This window comes from Ananas comosus, linkage group 10 (assembly GCF_001540865.1).
Source record: "Ananas comosus cultivar F153 linkage group 10, ASM154086v1, whole genome shotgun sequence".
Classification (NCBI taxonomy): Eukaryota; Viridiplantae; Streptophyta; class Magnoliopsida; order Poales; family Bromeliaceae; genus Ananas; species Ananas comosus.
Window position 1 is genome coordinate 11,743,576 of NC_033630.1, and position 15,709 is coordinate 11,759,284.

Sequence of the window (15,709 nt, forward strand, 5' to 3'; positions counted from 1 at the left end):
CAAAAGAGATTGGATATGTGTGTAAATTAATAAAAAGTTAGGGGGGAAATTAATAAAAAGTTAAGAAGGGATGAGGCTTCCCCGTTAATTTAGGTTGCTTATAAAGGTTGGAGACTCAAAAATAGTCTAAGGCATTAAGTACACTTTTTACACCACTTTTTTTTTAATGCTTTCACACTAGGAAAATTAATTTTATACAAATTTCTACTTCTTTAGAATAATTTTACATAAACTTTTTGTTGGCTCGATATTTTTTTTTCCCGCTAAAAAATAGGTCTATCGACATACTCAAATTTGAAATACGTGTTTTTATATATAGTATAGATATATAATATTTATAAATATAATATATTTTAATTTTATATAAGATTTAATTTAATTTGGGCCATTATTGTTGGCCCATAAAATAAACCCAACAAGTACAACCGTGCAATTGAGCCCAACTCTAAATTTACATAACACACTATCTCTTTCAGACTTTTACTATTACACATAATCCTAAAACATGATAACATTCAAATTTTCAAATCTCTAATTTTTTTCCCCTCTCTTTCTCTCTCTCTCTCTCTCTCTCTCTCTCTCTCTCTTTCTCTCCCTCAGACCCTCACCCAGTCAGGCAGTCACCCTAGCTCACATTTCTTGCAATTATTTTGTATTTGGAACTATTGGACGTATTGCATCAAATTGTAGATAATATTATATAAAAATTAAACTATTGATTATATAATGTCGAGAATTTCAATCGGCTCGTTTAGAGCTCGAGCTCGGCTCGACTCGAAATTAGGCTCGCTTGAGCTCGGCTCGAATTAATTTCAAGCCGAGCTTGAGCCTAGATTTAGGCTCGAAATTAATTTCAAGCCGAATTTGAGCTGATATAAGCTCGCTCGAGCTCGGCTCGTTTCCACCCCTAATTGCACTTCTAGTCCCTAAAGTTTGAATGAAAGTTTTATTTTGGTATTCAAACTTCTGATTTCGGTATTCGAAATCCTGAACTTTGAGTAGTATATGTCACTTTAGTCCCTAAACTTTTAAAAGGCATTTCATTTTCGGTCCTTAACTCTGATTAATAATTATTGCTTATACCTAATTTATCTATTTTCTCACTGAAAATAAATTTACTGTTTTTTCATCCATCTTTTACTTTTTAATTCAGTAATCTAATTTTTTATATTAAGAAAAGTGAAGCTCAATAGGTAGTAGGATTGAAATATGCGCGAAAAAAATAGCCAATAAATGCATGATGAATAGATGAATAGATGCACTTGGTGCAGCCAATAATTTATCCTTATTATTGGCTGAAATTAAAACTTTTTTTTCGTTGTAGACTTTCCTTTTTTATTTTTATTTTTTTTTACTGTTTTAAGAGTTGAAGGGACCACTGATGCCAAATTTAAAAATTTGAGGACCAAAATGAAACTTGGCTAAAAGTTTGGGACTAGTGATGCAATTTATCTTTATCAATTTTGAACAGGAAAGCAAAAAGAGCGAATCTGGGAGCGGGAGGGGTCCGACCTCTGACTCTGTTTTTTGTTTGGCCGGGTCAGATTTACGGCGGGCGGGCTAATTTTAATTCTATTTTTGGCCCTCTCTTACCACTCCATTCAAGAAGACGAGAATAACTGTTTGGCGAATTTTTAGCTGATCGGAATGAATTAAATGAAGAAAGGGTCTAACGGGGGAGAGATTCAAAACGAGTTATATTTTTTTTATAATTTTAGTTTTTACTTACAATCTCATTTGGAACGGATCCGAACGGAAGCTCCACTAATCTGAATCCATTTGCATCCCTAATTTTAACTATTGTCTTTTCCTACAATTTTAGCCTTCCACCTTGACATGCAGGTTGGGTGTTTGTGGAATTAATGAAGCTTCCACCATTTGTCGGTTGTTAAATGTTGAAGTCATAGACTTATCATAAGCATCACCTCATTTAAAATGGACTCCCTTTGATCATCTCCCCCCAAAAAAATTAAAAATAAAAAGATAAATAAAATCACAGGTCACTAATTTATGAAGTTTTATTTGGATCATCAAACTTTTAACTTCTATTTCACTTGGATCATCACCACCGAAACTTCGACTAATTTTTTAACGAGATAATGTATGTTGCCCTTAAAAGTACTCTTTAGACAATTATTCTTGACTTAAATGGGTCAGCATCTTGTCTTGTGCGGATTGGATCGAGTCACGTTTGAAATAGAGGAAAATCGGATTGAGCGGAGTCATATTTGAAATAGTATGAGACTAATAAAATCAAATCATAATAAAGATCCGCGGACACTGTGGGCGTGTTTGGTTCGAAGTCGGAGTCGGAATCGGAATCGGAATCAAAATAAGTTGGAATCGGAATCGGAATGACTCATTATCTAATTCTGTTTGGTTCATCACCTGAATCGGAATCGGAATAAATCATTTCCATTGTCGGTGTTTGGTTCAGGTGATATAAAAAACGTAATCAAATTAGTATATTAACATTATCTTTATAATATATTAATTTAAATTCAAATTAAATATTAAATATTAAAAAATTACATCAAAATTTTGAAATAATGTCAAAATTTTAAATGTATGTTTTTTTAAAAAAATTAAACTTTGAAGTTGAGTGGATAATTCAAAATATGAAACTAAATTTTGATTTATTCAAATTCAAACTTAAAATTACAATTTAAATTTTAATTTGAATCCATAAATTTAATTTAAGTTTGAAATAAAATTTGAATAAAACTTTATATAAATTAAAATTTAATTTAAATTCAAATTATAAGTTAGATTCGAAATATTTGATTAAATTTTAATTTTTAATTTAAGTTTAAATTAAAATTTAAAATAATATATTTAATTTTTAAATTTTAACTCATATTTTAATTAAAAAATTTGAAAAAATAAATTTAATTCGAATAAATATCCATTCCGTCCGGATTCAACTTTCAATCCGGCCTCCTAGGCCGGATTGAAAAAAGAGGTGATTGGAGGATTTCCATTCCACTCGGGAATTGGAATCGGAATGGGACTCCCGCGTACCAAACATCCACAAACGGATTCAGCCATTCCGATTCCGATTCCATGATGAAAAAGAAGCGAACCAAATACGCCCTGTATGTATGCTTTAAATGAATTTATTGCATACTTTTAATAGTTTAAACTTTTGAAGAAATTGATTTGGCTCAAATCCAAATTATTTAAGTAAAAGAGAGAACCTTAAAATTTATCCGAAAGATTCCAAATTGGTTGTGGGCAAGGTGAGGCTAAAAAAGAATAAAATGAGAAGCTCCCATATTTATTATTTAAAGAAAATTTAATTAAATTAATATATCAAATTAAATGAGAGGATAATAAACAATGAAAGCGCCAAGAAATATCATGGCATCTAGTGGTGTCTTTTGGTGCCTTGGCCTTTTTCGACTTCAATTTTGAGTCAAAAAATGAGAGAAAAAAAAAAAAGATTAATATTAAAGAGAGAGAGAGAGAGAGAGAGAGAGAGAGAGAGAGAGAGAGAGGGGACATAATTTTATGAATAAATGAATGTAAGGAAGATTCCACACGCCACTTTCACAAGAAGTTGTGACAAGTTAGCCCCTTCCCCAGCTACACCTTTCTAGTATCTTTGCTACTGTCTGGTGCAGTTGATTCGTATCTCGGCGGTTACTAAAAAGATTAAAATTTGATATCTCGTATGTAGTGATGCAAATGGATTAGGGTTGGTGAATATTCTGTATTGATCTACTTCCGATGGGACAATAAGTGAGTGCCAAAAATTAGAAATTTAATAATTCCAATCGAATCCTTCCTGCTCCGCTAAGAAATAGAGCGAGAGGCGAGAAACTTTTTTTTTTTTAATTTGATCTGTCCCGATCCTCTAAAATCTACTTCTATCTCTTTCTGTCTCGAATGGAATAGTAAGTGGAAAAAAAATAATAAGATAAAATTCAACACACTCCGAATCTATCATGACCTGTAAAGAAAAACAGAGCAGGAGGTGAGAGGTCCCTTTCACCCTCGAATTCGTCTCGTTTGCATCCCTATCTGTAGGTACTTTCAAAGAAAATAATTTAGTCCCCGACTACTTAAGTATCCATCCATACTTATTGTCGCATTAAAGAAGAGGTTGATCATATCACAGGACAAACAAGGGACATATTTATCTCTCCCTCCTCCTCTTCAACAATATTGCATATCACATACATCAAACTTATTTTTTTAATTATTAATATTTTAAAATTAAAATATAATTTAATAGATATAATCTGTATCATATAAAAAGTGTATGTATAAAATATTACAGAGTTTAAAGTTTTATGATAGGATTTATTAATACAGTGCTGTTGATGGCTTTTTAGAACAAGACCTACGAGTGTGTTAAATAATAATAATAATAATAATAATAATAATAATAAAGAAAAAAAAAAGGGAAATTTGAGAAATCCCAATGCTAATGTCCTTTTTAATAAACTTAATGTCCCATAAATAAAACTTGTTCTTTGGTTGAGAGATCTCATCAATACACTATTTGGAGAGGCTTATGTCAAGCCTAGTTAGTTAATTCGCGAATTATTCGCGAATTAATGAAAATCCGAATTAAACGGTCCGTTTACGAATTTTTCTCAAAAAAAGAGAATTATTCGCGAATTTTTGGGCCAGCCGAATTATTCGCGAATTATTCCCGAATTATTAAAAATATGAGTAAAAATCTTATATTTTGTATTTTTAAATATAAATTATCTTATATTTTATATCTTATATTTTATATTTTATACCGAATCCGTTTTTTAAGCCGAATTTTTTAACGAATTTAAAAATTAGAAAACGAATTTTATGCGTATTATATCCGTACTGAATTTTTGTCAAATCCGAATTAACTAACTATGATGTCAAGTGAAATGCTTGTACACTAAAAACCAATTAGAATGCAATGTATAGTGACAAAGTGATTCATCATGAATTAATGAAAAGACACTACATTACAAAGAAATAGTAATCGTTAACAAGGAATATGTTTGTTGCATATTAATGACAACAATAAATTAAATAATACAATAAGCTAGTAAATTTATTTGATAAACTTATTGCAACAATTTGAGAAAGAACTTAAATGAAAAAAAAAACAAAATATTAAAAAGCATATAGCATAGATAATAAATATGTATAACATAAGTAATTAATGCAAATATCTTGGATAATATCTTGTTCGAGCTGATCTTAAATCCCGTAAATTATAAAAGAATTGATAGCATAAATTGTTGTTTTCTATCTTTCGTTAACCCCTTTTATTAACTAAGAATTGCATGTATCTAATTTAAATATTTATAAATATATATATATATATATATATATATATTTATTTATTTATTTATTTATTTATTTATTTATTTATAAATATTCCTCTTTTACAATCAAATATACAAAGTTGTCACTGGTCTCTAATGCTTAATAAGTTACCTTATAAATAACTTATAAAATAAACAAAGAAAAACTTGTACACAAAGATATATAGATCAATTATTGGTAGGGTACTATTTACACAACATCCAAATTCCACATCTTTTCACAAAAAGGAAAATGAAAGGGAAAACTCTAAACGGTTTAAAAGTATCAATTAATTTTTTTCCTCTATTTTATTGAATTGCAAATAGGTAAAGTGAAATGTAGTTAGCTTGTCAAATTTCAAATGTCACAATGCTAAGTTTGAAAAGTTAAACCACTCTTAACCACCACGAGCGCAAATTAAAGTTGGGCTAATCAATGGGTATAAGTTACGTTACTAATCCTTGACTTTTTTTTTCTATTAGATTGATATACATTTTGGATAATATAACATCAGACACGTTGCTAAATTTTTAAATTCTAAATTCTAAATTCTAACTCTTTATTCTAAGATAATGTAAGTTTTTTCTGCATTCACTAATCTGTGTAAATATTGTTGTCTCTGTCACCTTTTTAGTTAGTGCGTGCGTTAGGATTCGCCTAATATTCAATATATATAAGAGCGAGATAGTTAAGACTAATTTTGATCTTTTTTATTTGATAAATCTTTTAAATAATAATTAGTGTCTTGGAGATGAGTTCAAAGGTCATTTTAATTTAGGAGAAAAAGAAAGCATCATAGCCATTATTAATTCTATTTTCATTCTATTTTACATTTTGTTTTCTTCTTTCCATTCCATTTAGCATAAAATGTAGAGCACCACTTATAAATGCGCCATAGACATTCAAATACAGTTAGTCATTTAGATTTGAAGATTTCGAATACAATATACAACCTGAATGTAAAGCTAGAAAAATTAAACCAAATCATAATACAGAAAATCGACTTGTCAACGATATTTTATATTTTAAGATACGTATAATAATACACATTTTAGAAAATATAAATGAGTTTATCTAATAAAATGATAAATCATAACTAACAATCATTTTATTGTACTTACTTTCTTTTTCTCATTTATGATTCTCCACAACTTTGGACTCCATCACTTTTCTTTTCTTTTCTTTTTTTCTATTTATTTGGACTCTCTTTCCTTTCAAAAGTTTATGAAGAAGAATCATTCTTTTTAACTTATTGTTTCCTTTGCTTCTCAACTTCTTATGCACTTTCCACTACTCTTCCATGTGCATATGTCACATTTCATGTGCTCTTGTATAAGTTGCATAGCTATAAAATATATTTATTTATGTATCCTTATATGGTGTATGTATAAAGCACATACTTTATTTGCTTCTCAAATCCCAATTTTTATTCTTTTTCATGCTCTTATTACTCTCTTTTTTCCCCTCACTTTTTTCTTTTCCAAAGAGTGCCAACTTTTTCCAAAATATTATGTTTTTCTCTCTCTCTTGATAAGAATTAAGTAATATCTTAGTCAAAAATTTAAAAAATTTTGTCAAATATATACTTCAGTAATTTTACTAAATTCAAATACTACTATTTTTTAGCTGGTGATAGAACTAAATTAATCAAGTAAGATTAAAACTATGTGATTAAATTTGATAAATTTTTTTACTAATTAAGTTTAAAAACTTAAATAAAAAGATTGGAAGTTGAGCGGGTCACAATTAAAAAATAATAATAATAGAAATAAGTTGAGGGAGGTATTTTAAAAATGGCATATAGTTGAGGGGTCTCCATACATATTTACCTTTTTTTTTTTTTTTTTTTTGAGTAAAGTGGAGTACAAATCAAGTTTCCTTGTCATTCATAATTCCGCTATTTCTACTTCAATCATTGACTACAACTTTTCAAGATTGGTCCACATTATCAACATTGAATAGCCAAAATTTAAAAAAAAAATTAAATTCAAAAAAATAGATAGATAGATTTTTCTTTTTTACCCTTTCTCTTTTTTAGAGAAATAAACTTATGAGTTAGTTAATTGAGGGCCCAACGGCTTGATTAATTAACTATGATCACTGTCTAATCTGATTCGAATTTGTCAATTGCGCGTAATTTATTTCTTAATTGATCTATGGTTAATTAATTTAGGGACCATTTGGTTCTATATAGTTGTAATTGTATATAGATTCAAATTTGAAGTTTGTTTTGATGTATTTGAATTCAATTGCTACAGTTGTAACTGCACGAGAAGGCTCAACTGCAGCAGTTGAAATTATGCCCAAATTAGGCGCAGTTTTAACTACAGCACTTAGATAAAGTAAATTTAATCAAAGATAAGCTTATATACTTTCACAATAGCTTTTTAAATAGATTTTTTTTCTTTTCTACATAGAGAGTAATCTCACCAAACCATATATAAAATAATAGAAACTCATAAATGCACTTCCAACTGCATAAATTTAAATAAAGTATTTATAGCTGCAGCACTTTTTTATAATATTTACTAAACAAGATGCATATAATTATAATTATTATATTTTTAACTACATTAATTTTTAACTATATTATATTTACAATTATATAGAACCAAAACAACCCTCATTAGAGTATTAAACTTAGCATTTTAATAATATCATACATCCTAGTCCAATTAAAAAATAAAAAGATGAATTTCCACTTCCAAAATAAAAAAAAATTGCATTTTCCTCTCTCTCTCTCTCTCTCTCTCTCTCTCTCTCTCTTGTGAGTTTTGATTTTTTTTAATTGGATTAGATAAAATTTTTCTCCCTTACTATATTCTACATTTGCCTTGTCCTAATTTACCCAATATGAATAAAATATAGTACTTCATTAATAAATTTTTAAATTGCAAGTTCCTTGCATAATAAAATAGCACTCTAAAATAGAGGACATTTTCCACTTGTTTTATGCATGAAACATTTAGATGAAATTTTTTAACATTAAAAATTAAAGATTAATATAGAAATCAACATTAAAAACCTCTAAATTAACAAGTGAACAAAAATAAATGACATTAACTACAAGTGCATATGTAAAACAATGAAAGTATGCTATATATAATTAGTAAATATACATCAATGACTTTTTTTAAAATAAATTGAGAATAGAACAAAATTATAGTTATCCAAGTGTAAATAAAAAATTAATAAATTTAAATATTTTAATTAGTTTTTGGAATCATAACTCCAACATATATAGCAATAATTTTATAAATTGGAAGAAACAAAAAAGCTATTACAACTATCTAATTCTCAAAATTTTCTTGCAATTCTCAACCTCTAACCCAAAATAAAAAAATAAATAAATAAATAAATGGAAATTTCATCCAAATTATACACAAAAACAATTAGAACACTTCAAATTTATTTCCAATTGATCCTAAACAACACATATATAGGAACAAAGATTTAGTAATTGCATGTACAATTCTTATTGAAGCCACTTAATTAATTTCTAGACATGTCATAACTAAAATTGTGTCTTTTAACACACACATATCTAATTAAACATGTTCTCCATAATAAAAACCTATAACAATTAATTAAGATTAATTTAATTACTTTAATTAATAATCCACACATAAATAACACATTTAGCAATTAATTAACCTGCCACAAGGCCAAAACCCCACCTCCCACCGCGGCCGCCGCCGTCGCGAACCGGCCTAAGCTCACACTCCGTCGACGCGCGCCGTTGGGGTGGTACCCGGGGTCCTGAGGGTACAATTCGCCAGGCGGCGTGTAAATCCACGGATAGTACGGCGGGGAGTACGCCCCCCACGGCGGCGGAGGGCAGAGGGCGGACGGCGGCGATGGAACATACGGAGTGTACGGCGGCGGCGGAGGCGGGTACGACCATATTGGCGGGGGCGACGGCGGCGGCGGAGGAGAGTACGAATATTCGGGGGGCAGCGACGGCGGCGGAGGGCTGGTGATGGAACAGGGAGTACCGCACGGATTATCACACGTGCACTTTACTCCCAACAGTTTCGTACGGCTGAATGATGGAACTTCTAAATCGACCTCGGCACCCGTGCCGATGAGGAAAAGCAGCTGCAGAAGGAAAATGATTAGGATTGGTTTCCTCATCATTTGGGTATTGTGGAATTTGAGCTCTCTCTCTCTCTCAAAAATTTGGGGATAATTTGGGATTAATTCTCTTATTACTCTCCCCTCTCTTTTTTGTTCTCCTTGTTTCTTGTATATAGAGAGAGAGAGAGAGAGAGAGAGAGGGGGTCTTATTGGGTTTAGCATTAAATTTTGTCCCTAGGCTTTTTTTTTCTTTTTTTCTTTTTTTCTTTTTTTTTTTTCAAGTGCTCATAGGCGTAAGGGTAAGGTGACGTGGATGTGATGGCTCTATGTTTGTTGCATTAATTAATTACTAATGGATTTTGTACAACTGGGGTTGTAGCAAATTACTACAACCTAGATAGGTGGCATACTATATATTATATATTTTTAACTATGTAGATGAGGAAATAATTGAGCTTTCAATTCACTTTCTCACTTTTGTACTTTTTTTTCTCTTTTATTTCTCTCCCAAATTTTCTTTTGGATACAATATTTTAATGTTTCTTTTTTATTTTTAGCAATTCTTTTATGATAAAATATCTGATTTTCTATTTTTGCACTTTAGTATCTTATTATTTAAAATATAACACTTTAATATTCTATAATCTTTTTTTTTTCGCCATTAACTCTTTGCTAAATCATATATAAAACTTCAGATATTTTCTACCATTGGTAGAAAATATCTGATTTTCTATTTTTTCACTTTAGTATCTTATTATTTAAAATATAACACTTTAATATTCTATAATCTTTTTTTTTTCGCCATTAACTCTTTGCTAAATCATATATAAAACTTCAGATATTTTCTACCAATGGTTAATCAAATATTCATTTTAATGCCCTGTAGTTTACTAAATTTTACTTCAGTATTATGTAATTGTATCTTTATCACTGATTAAACAGAAAAATTATCGGAGGGAATAATTAAAAAAAAGAAATGAAACCACTTGTTACTAAAGTGATATATTTTAAATCACGGGATACTAAAGTGACAAAGCACGAAACCGCAGGGTGGTATTTGAAGTTTTTTTTTTCTTCATTGTTGATGTATAAAGTAGACGATTCTGAATTTCGATACTGTTAGCTTAAATAGACCAGCATCCTACCCTGTGGTGGGAGGCTATATGGGCCGAGTCATGTTCGAAATAGCGTGAGGCTGTGTTGGACCGAGTCATGTTCGAAATAGCGTGAGGCCAGGTGGGCCGAGTCACAATCGAGACCCGTGGGCGCTGTTTCTGTACGCTTTAAGTGAATTGGTTGCGTATTTCTAACAGCTCGAGCTTTTGGGATTAATGGTTAGCGCCAACGATCCGACAAGTGGTATCAGAGCCAGAGGTCACGGGTTCGATTCCTGCATGCTGCAAATGTGTGCAGGTGCTGGAGGGGGGACTGTTGGCTTAAATGGGCCAGCATCCTGCCCTGTGGCGGGAGGCCATGTGGGCCGAGTCATGTTCGAAATGGCGTGAGGCTGGGTTGGGCCGAGTCATGTTCGAAGTGGCGTGAGGCCAGGTGGGCCGAGTCACAATCGAGACCCGTGGGCGCTGTTTCTATACACTTTAAGTGAATTGGTTGCGTATTTCTAACAGCTCGAGCTTTTGGGATTAATGGTTAGCGCCAACGATCCGACAGATACACCAGCGCGAATCTTAAAGCATAGCGCGCAATCTCGATGCACGATGGGTGGTAAAATCCGAGTTATTTTTTAAACTATAGAATTCAAACCAATCAAAATGCTTAACATGATAATAACAATAATAATAATAATAATAATGATAATAATAATAATAAAGTTCAAGTTTTATATATTGTTTGTGTAAATATCCTGATATTTTTAAATATATTTCTGTCGTCAGAATTCATTAGAAAAAATTAGTTAACCATAAGTAATATATTTAACCCTACTTAGTTAGTAAAGTGAATTAATATTTTTATCCCTCTTTAATTAACAATTTGAATTTTTAGAGAAATATATTTGTGATGACAAAAAAAGCATTTCACTTATAAAATAATTAGTGTTTTAACGGTAATAAACCAGAGAGACATATTTGAAAACATTATGATTTTTGCAGGAATAACATATAAAAGTTAAACTCTATAAGAATATATTTGTAATTTACTATATTTAAAGGGACCTATATGAAATTAACCCTAATATATATATATATATATATATATATAGACTTGGAATACTATTAAATATAAACACTCTTTTTGCTATCAAATTTTTTACCCTTGGATGAAAAATTGTAGGGTCGGGATGATATTAGTCGGTTAGAGTTGAATGGTCCCCCTAGGATTGAGTGGTCCCCACTGGATTATAGTATTTAATCCAATGGTTAGAAATAATGAAAAGAGTTGATCCAAAGGCTAAAAAACTGGTAGCAACAATGGGATTTTGCTACTAATAGTAGTCCAGTCGAACTATATATATATATATATATATATATATATATAGAGTGCGGCTACTATGCTATTGGAAGCACGGAGCCTTCCGTGCTTCCACCTCGTTTTCGATGTTGCGACTTTCAAATCGTCGATCGGCTCCATTAAACTTGATCTAGAGTATTTGGAGTATCTAAAAAAAAATTTTATTATTTTTCGATATCATTTGCCTAGTGATCGAATGGGCTCAAAATAACAAATTTCAATGGCCATAGTGAGCTGTTTGCAAGTTTAACGGTGTAGAAATATCCAAATCACGTGAAATTTTGATAGAAAATTCTTTATACTATATAAACAAGATCAATATCTTTGATTTAAAATTTTAATATCATATTATTACATTTTGTAATATTTTTATTTTCAGTCATTGATTTTGAGCCCTTTCGTTCACTAGGCAAATGATATCGTAAAATCATAAAATTTATTTTCTAGGTACTTCAAATACTCTAGATCAAGTTTAACGGAGCCGATCGACAATTCGAAAGTCACAATATTGAAAACGAGGTGGAAGCACGGAAGGCTCCGTGCTTCCGATAGCATAGTAGCCTCACTATATTATATATATATATATATATATATTATATATATATATATATATATATATATATATAATATATAACACACAAAAAAAAGAAAAGCCGGTATACTATCGGTAGCACGGAGACCTCCGTGCTACCAAGTTGTTTTCAATTATGCGGCTTTCAAATCGACAATCGGCTTCGATAGACTTGATCTGCACTATTAAAAATGTTTGGAAACTAAATTTCATAATTTTTCGACATCATTTGACTAGTGATTAAAAGGTCTCAAAATTGACAAATTTTCGACATCCTAAATTCAAGTCTTTTATCATCATTTTTTATAAAATTTTTATTTTCAGCCATTGATTTTTAGACTACTCGTTTGATAGGTAAATAATGTCAAAAAATTATGAAATTTAGTTTCCAAACACTTTCAATAGTGTAGATCAAGTCTAACGGAGCCGATCGTTGATTTGAAAGCCGCATCATTGAAAACAACTTGGTAGCACGAAGACCTCCGTACTACCAATAGTATACCAGCCTAGCTATATATATATATATATATATATATATATATAGTCCGGCTACTATACTATTAATAGCACGAAGCACTAGGTGCTACCAAATTTTCCGCCGTTAGATCTACCCTTTTGATCATTTTCACCCGTTAGATCATACTATTCAACCAGCCACCCACTCAACCCTAGGGGGCCCACATCATCCTAACCACACATCTCTTAATTCAATGGCCAAAAACTTGGTAACACCAATGACTTGGTGCTATTAATAGCATAGTAGCCTAGTTCTATATATCATTAAAAACGTGCCACATCGGCCGTTAAAATAGTCATTTTTGAGACCTTTTGATCGCTTGGTAAATGATGTCAAAAAATTATAAAATTTAGTTTCTATATAGTTCCAATAGGATAGATTATACTTAACGGAGCCGATCATCGAATCGAATTTCCTATCATCGAAAATAACTTACAAGTACGGAGGTCTCCGTACTTTCGAAAGTACCGGAGACTTACTCTCTCTCTCTCTCTCTCTCTATATATATATATATATTAATTCGAATTTGTTGGACCCTCGAACTTGACCTCACCCAAAATTGTATGGTGAGTAATCTCCCGCCCTTCGATCGCGATCGGACGGTCGATCGCTTTTGATGGTGATTTTGAAGTGGACTATACATGTATCTGCGTTAGTTGGATGACATTTAATTTGCTTCGAGATCGACAAGGTGCTGCAATCGGACGGCTCACATCTCTCTCCGTTAAAGTTTCATTTATGATTGTATTTTTGATTAGTACTAAATGTTGGTTTTACTAAGTCTTCGGAATTAATGACATAAAATGTTGTGATAGAGATAGGTGGAGAGGGAAAAAAAAAAAAAAGGAAAAAAAATGATCTTAATTTTATAAGATAGGAGAAAAAAATTACTTTTTTATGTTTTTTAATTTCCATCTTCTTTTCGATCTTTTCGTGGTAATATGTTCATATATATTTATATATAATTTAATTATTTAATATGTTGAATTTGATGAAAATAAATTAACTATTATATTTACGAGGTAACGAAATTTACTTACGTACATAAAAATAAATTATCGAACTCAATAAACTAGTTATACTAACAATAAGCTATACAGAATAAATACAAAAATTGATTGAATTTAATTTTCAGACTGTATGAGTTATATTAAAATAAAAAAAATAAAAAAATAGCTATATTTGTGACACTCTAGGATTTGAAATAATATATATTTAAAACATAGTAAAACTACATATCATAACCCCGCAATGTACTATTTTGGGTGATGACTAGGTTCAAAAGGGTCCAAAAGGTTAATAGGGTTAAATATTTTAGAACTAGAGTAATTTTAGGACAGACGATCCCCCTAATAACCAAAAGGTCGCGACACTTCAAGAGAACTAAAATTTCTCTATACTTAAGTTACGTTGGATCTAAAGATTCGTCAATCCAAATGCCCTATAAAAATTAGAATTTTTATATGGCTAATGGTTAATAACACGAGTCAGGCTACTATAGTCTATATAAGTATAGATCACTTTATATTTATAAGTTTTCGGCCGTTAGATCTATATATCATTTGATCATTTTTAACTGTTAGATTACACTATTCAATCAACCACCCACTCAACCTTAAGAAATTACTATTATTCTAACCGGCGATCACTATCATCTTAACCATACATTTTTTTATTCAACGATCGAAAGTTTATGAGTACAAAATGGACTATAGTCATAGCAGTATAGTAGCCCTAGCCTAATAACACATTATGGACAGAGAAAAACATGATGAAGAAAGAGTGGAGAATCAATTCAAAGGGATTTGCACTTTTGTAACAGGCTAGTTTAGCTAGTCTGCTAACTATCTCTTTATTGCATGTAGGTTTGTGAGGATTATATGGCTTTCTTTAAACATATTTATATGGCTAAATTATATAAAAACACTATGTCAAAACTCGATTTTTCACTTTCCCTCCTTGTCATTTAAAAACCTACACTTTGCCCCCTTGTAAAATGAAAAATATTCACTTCGCCCCCAGCCATTAGTAAACTGTTAGGATTCCGTTTATAAAATATTATTATATATTTTTTTATGCCAAAAATGCCCTCAGCCTTCTCTACTGTGAACATGGTGATGGGCAAAATGGTGAGGGGCAAAATGGTCATTTTATCATTATAGTTCACACCGTACCCTCTGTGAATATTTTTCATTTTATAAGGAGACAAAGTGTAGGTTTTAAATGACAGAGAAGGAAAGTGAAAAATCGAATTTTGACAGAAAGATTTTCTGTAATTTAGCCTATTTATATTTATAAAAAAAAAATCTTTACCCTCTGATGTCAAAGACTAGTGGTTGAAGTGAAGGATGAATGAAAGAGTGAAGTGTCATCAGAGACAAGGATGGAATAATATTGTAGTCATGGCTATTTTTTGGTGTATTTGGTGAGAAAGTAATAATAGAATATTCCATGCATGGGGTGCCTTATTCAGACATGATTCTTGTATAGAGAAAATTAACTATTTTGCTTCAATGTGGGTAGATAAGTTGGTGTAGAGCAAAAGAAGGAATTCTTTTATTTTTCAGATCAAGAAGAGAGCAATAATATTGATGCATGTTGATAGTTTTTTATTCTTCTTTGTTTGTTGATTAATTTGCTTGTTTATTCATCTAGGATGTGATGGGTTTTAGTGATTATATATATATTTTAGTGGTATATTATTTTAAGAGTTTGCTGATGAAACATTTTATTTTTGTGGTTCGATCTCTGCGTGAAATATATGAAACAATTGT

The 15,709-nt window shown here is 30.7% G+C and overlaps 1 protein-coding gene across 1 annotated transcript; it reads right to left on the reverse strand.

The window, feature by feature from the left end:
• On the reverse strand, positions 8,743-9,588 carry LOC109715971 (leucine-rich repeat extensin-like protein 6). The gene has a single exon (XM_020241231.1). The coding sequence runs from the start codon at positions 9,439-9,441 to the stop codon at positions 8,950-8,952; it is 492 nt and encodes a 163-aa protein (XP_020096820.1). The 5' UTR covers positions 9,442-9,588; the 3' UTR covers positions 8,743-8,949.

Excerpts from the sequence above, each read along its gene's own strand:
- LOC109715971 (XM_020241231.1), bottom strand. The coding sequence starts at position 9,441 with ATGATGAGGAAACCAATCCTAATCATTTTCCTTCTGCAGCTGCTTTTC.